General features: G+C 34.1%; 1 protein-coding gene across 1 annotated transcript in view; it reads right to left on the bottom strand.

Annotated features, from left to right (window-relative positions):
* The window catches only part of LOC125045810 (relaxin receptor 1-like), a 93,899-nt gene that overhangs the window by 17,724 nt on the left and 71,175 nt on the right, over positions 1–5,000 (bottom strand). Inside the window, exons 16-19 of the mRNA XM_047643304.1 lie at positions 4,387–4,476; positions 3,572–3,639; positions 1,956–2,117; positions 1,136–1,281 (exon numbers count right to left, since the gene is read on the bottom strand). Of these exons, the coding sequence (XP_047499260.1) occupies positions 1,136–1,281; positions 1,956–2,117; positions 3,572–3,639; positions 4,387–4,476 (466 nt within the window). The remainder of the gene's footprint in view (positions 1–1,135; positions 1,282–1,955; positions 2,118–3,571; positions 3,640–4,386; positions 4,477–5,000) is intronic.

Raw genomic sequence — 5,000 nt, forward strand, 5'->3', positions numbered from 1 at the left:
TGTTATTATTATCATTACCATTACTATCATTATTATCATTATCATTGTTGTTGTTGTTGTTATCATCATCATTATTGTTATTGATATTATCATTATTATCATTACTATTATCATCTATACTATTATAGTTATTATTCCTATTGTCATTATTATAGTTATCATTATTATTGTTATATTCTTGTTTTATCATTATTAGTATGAGTAGTAGTAGTAGTAGTATAATGATGATAATAATAATGATGATAATAATAATAATAATAATAATAATAATAATAATGATAATAATAATGATGAAAATAATAATAATAACTATAAATAATAATAATAATGATAATAGCAATAATAATAGTAATAATAATAAAAATAATAATTATAATAATAATAAAATTAATAATAATAATAATAATAATAATAATAGTAATAATAAAACAAATATATTATTATTATTATCAATATTGCTAATGATGATAATATAACAATGATGTCAATAATAGTAATAATAACAACAACAACAATAATAATAAATAATGCAACCGTCTTTCTATCCTTTTTCCATTTCCTTTGCTCCATTACCAAGCCTTCTTAGTTGGCAATACGAGCCAGATGCGATAAGTCTTGCCTTGCCTTATAAGCATTAATAATTCCATCTAGTAAGCATTGATCCTTCTATCCTATCTAGTTCCATCTTCTGCATTACCCATCTCTGCCGAATAGATAGTAAGATCTATCTGCGATTGGTATTCCGTTTTCTTCTTGTCATATTTAAAAAAATATATATTCCTGGTAAATGGTATGAAAGACGGTTGCTGTCTCACTTTCGTCTCCTTTTATCAACATTACGAAGCCCATCCAGCATGCAGATTGAAAGAAAGTGGATAACAATAAAATGGCAAAAGAATTATGATAACAATAAAGATTAGAAGTTAAAAATACAAATTCTCTAAAAATATAAATCATCTAAAATCAGTTTAAATTAAAACAGACAAATAAATAAAAATAAGCAAAAAAAAAAAAAAAAAAAAAATCCGAAAACCACCAGCTCGAAAACGGACTTCAGCTGAAGCCAAAACATCTAAAAAAGGAAAGAAAAAAAAAGGGAAAAAAATATTCGAAAACCACCAGCTCGAAAACGGACCTCAGCTGAAGTCATTGCAAGAACTCCCGTGATTGTACACTCCCATGACGTCATCCAGTAATAGGCGTGTTCGTGGTACTCTGCCCTGAATTCTTGGTCCTTCACCGCCACCACCAGGAGGTACAGCCCCGTAAGGAGGTCAGCAACTATGAGGAGAAAGAAGAAAAAAGAAAATGTGATGTTAATTTTTTTTAGAGATTTTTTGTATGTTTTTGTTGTTGTTGAAAGTCGGTTTAATGAGGGAAATTGGCTGTGAAATTGAGAGAAAGGGGGGGAGGAGAGGTAAAGGGACAGGGAGAAAGGGAGGGACGAAGGGAGAGAGATGGATGGAGTGAGGAAGGGAGAGAGAGGTGAGCCGGTAGGGAGGGAGTGAGAGAATGAGAGAGGGAATGAGAGAAGGAGGGAAGAAGATGAAAATAAAGAAGAAGAAGAAGAAGAAGAAGAGAGAGAGAGAGAGAAAAAGAGAAGAGAAGAGAAGAGAAGAGAAGAGAAGAGAAGAGACGATAAGAGAGGAGAAGAGAAGAGAAGAGAAGAGAAGAGAAGAGAGAGAGAGAGAGAGAGTGAGAGAGAGAGAGAGAGAGAGAGAGAGAGAGAGAGAGAGAGAGAGAGAGAGAGAGAGAGAGAGAGAGAAGAGAAGAGAAGACAATAGAAAGAGAAAGAGAGAAAGAGAAAGAGAGAAAGAGAGAGAGAGAACAGAAAGAGAAAGAGAGAGAAAAAGAAAGAGAGGAAATATAAAGAAAAAAGAGAGCAAGAGAGCTGGGAAAAATGGAGAAACACATCCAAACTTCCAGACAGACAAACCAACACCCACAACGCTCACCAGCGAGATTCCTTATAAACAGAGAGAGCAGCTTGTTGTCCCCCCTCGCCAGGCCCCTGCCTCCGAGCACCGTCACATTGCCCAACAGGGTGAGGAACGCCACAAGCCACACAGCCACACGGAGTTCCACCCTTACGAGCAAGTGTTCGAAGGACGATACACCTGAATGCAAAAATGAGACAATATTTAATAATAATAGTAGCAATAATAGTACTACTACTACTACTAATAGTTATATACACCTGAATGCAAAAAAGATAATAATAATGACAATAATAATAATAATGATAATAATAATAATAATAATAATGATATTAATAACAACAACAATAATAATAATATTAATAATAATAATAATAATAAAGACAATAATAATAATAATAACGATAACAATAATGATAAAGACAATAATAATAATAATAACGATAACAATAATAATAAAGACAATAATGATAATAATAACGATAACAATAATAAAAATGATCATAATAATCGTAATAACAGTTATATACACCTGAATGCAAAAAAATATAATAATACCAAGAGTAGTAATAATAATGATAATTATGATAATAATAATAATAATAATAATAATAGATACATTTAATAGATAGGTAATCAGGTCAATAGATAAACAGTGATAGACACAAATGATAACACTAATAATAACTGGTAAAATAAATAAATACATATATGAATATGTATATAGATAAATATGATAGACACAAATAATAATAATAGTTGATAGAATAAATAAGTCGATAGATGTATATGTGGATAGATAAATACAGACAGACAGCAAATTAAAGAAATATAATGTAATTATATAATGAAAAAGTCCACTTCAGTAAACAATACCTCGTAACTAGCTAGAGTTGACATAAATCTACGGTATTTGCAACCCATATTTTATTTACATTTGGAATATCCCTAGGCAATATTCATTCATCTATGGTTTATATAAAACAAGAACAAGTGTGATGTTGTGCCTGCAAGAATCAGGCTTGGATATAGATTGTATTGGCAGTTCAGTACAGTTTGTAATGTCGAAGAAACTAGGTATAAACTGTGTAATGAAGAATAACGTACATTATATCTCAGAGTGTCATGTGTTGCAGCCTTTTAGACCACCTAGCATGAAGTACGAAGAAATATGTAACTATTTCATATCATCTGATGTCTTAGAAGATATACTTATGTTGTATCCTAAATTTGGAATGTAGTATCACATGATCGCATATCAAATGTATTAATGCTTTTCCACGCTCAAGCTATATGCCGGCGTGGCAGATGAGCAGATAAAGGACTGTGCAATTGTACTCATCATAACAATGTTATAGGCTAAAATTCAAATGTAATACCACTATGTAATGTTATGACCTTGCATTAAATGTACCACAGCTTGCCCACGCCTGTGCAGTTAACCAGGGTGGTAAATAAAGGACTAAACTAAACTAATTCGGAATATTTCAGACTTGCGCTATCAGTAGCAAATGAAGCTGGCTGTATCGCATAATAGAACTTAATTACCTGAAAACTGTCAGGCTTGAATGAAGAGTAATGAACAGAGAAATTAAATCTCAGAACCTAATTGCTAAATCAAATAATCTACTCACCGTCTGTCTTAGGGTGGCAGTCAGGTACGGTCGGGAAATGACCACAGTAGCGGAATCTCAACGTGTATCTGGGAGGGAAAGCCATAGCATTTTTATATCAGTTAGAGAGAGATTAAAATAAAAAAAATATGAACACGTATAAGTGTTCATACATATTCTAAAGATAATTTATCGTTTTTATATATATATATATATATATATATATATATGTATCCACACTTTGTTACCTATATTTTACACGCATATATATACATACATACATACATAAGTACACACACACATATATGAACTGTATTCCTGTTGACAAATGTATAAAAGGAATGAATGAGAATTAATATCTTCATAATGCAATGAGATGTGTTTGACCGGTTACGAAAGAAGATTGAATCGAAACCGGTCAAATACATCTCTCGTAATGTGAAGTTCATTCTCATTCTTTTACCTTTTATAACACACACACACACACACACACACACACACACACACACACACACACACACACACACACACACACACACACACACATATATATATATATATACATATATATATATATATATATATATATATATATATATATATACACACACATATATACATCCATATACATATATACATATATATGCACACACATATGCATAATATCCATACCTACATAACCGAACCACTCCCATCCACCCACACAATCAATCCCACTAATATCCACCTCTCCGCAACGAGCCCCTCACCCCCACACCCGCATAACCAGGTCCTCCCTATCCTCATCCACGCCAAGGGTCCACCGAGCACTCATTCCTCCGCCACTCAGGACTCACATGTGGGAGAGGTTCGGCGCCGTCTGAAGCCCGAGGCCGCTGGAGATGTTGACCAAGAGCTGCTCCTGAAGGTCCATTCCCGTCAGGCGTCTGTGGGGAGAGGGGGAGGGGGGAGGAATGAGAGGGAGGGATAAAAGGGGCGAAGGAAAGGTGGATAAAAGGGGAAAGGGAGGAGGAAAGGAGAAATGATTACTCGGGTGAAGTTTTTCCTTTTTTTATGTGGTGTTGGATGGTGAAACTTTTTGTTCTGTTGTGTTTTGATGTTTGTTATGTTTTATTTTTGTTTGGTGTGTCTTTTTTGAGTGGTTCTTTTGTTATATTTCGTCTGTGTACTATATTTCTCTCTTTTTGTGCGAGTTGTACCTCTCTTTCTTCCCACGCATTATCTCTCTTTCTACTTATGCTCTTTCTCTCTCTCTCTCTCTCTCTCTCTCTCTCTCTCTCTCTCTCTGTCTCCTCTCTCTCTCTCTCTCGCTCTCGCGCTCGCTCACTCTCTCGCTCTCTATCTCTCTATCTCTATCTTTCTCTTTCTCCCTTTCTCTCTCATTTTCATTCCCCTCCTCCTCCTCCTCCTCCTCCTCCTTCTTCTACTCCCTCTCTCTCTCTCTCTCTCT

This window comes from Penaeus chinensis, chromosome 38 (assembly GCF_019202785.1).
Source record: "Penaeus chinensis breed Huanghai No. 1 chromosome 38, ASM1920278v2, whole genome shotgun sequence".
NCBI classification, from domain to species: domain Eukaryota; kingdom Metazoa; phylum Arthropoda; class Malacostraca; order Decapoda; family Penaeidae; genus Penaeus; species Penaeus chinensis.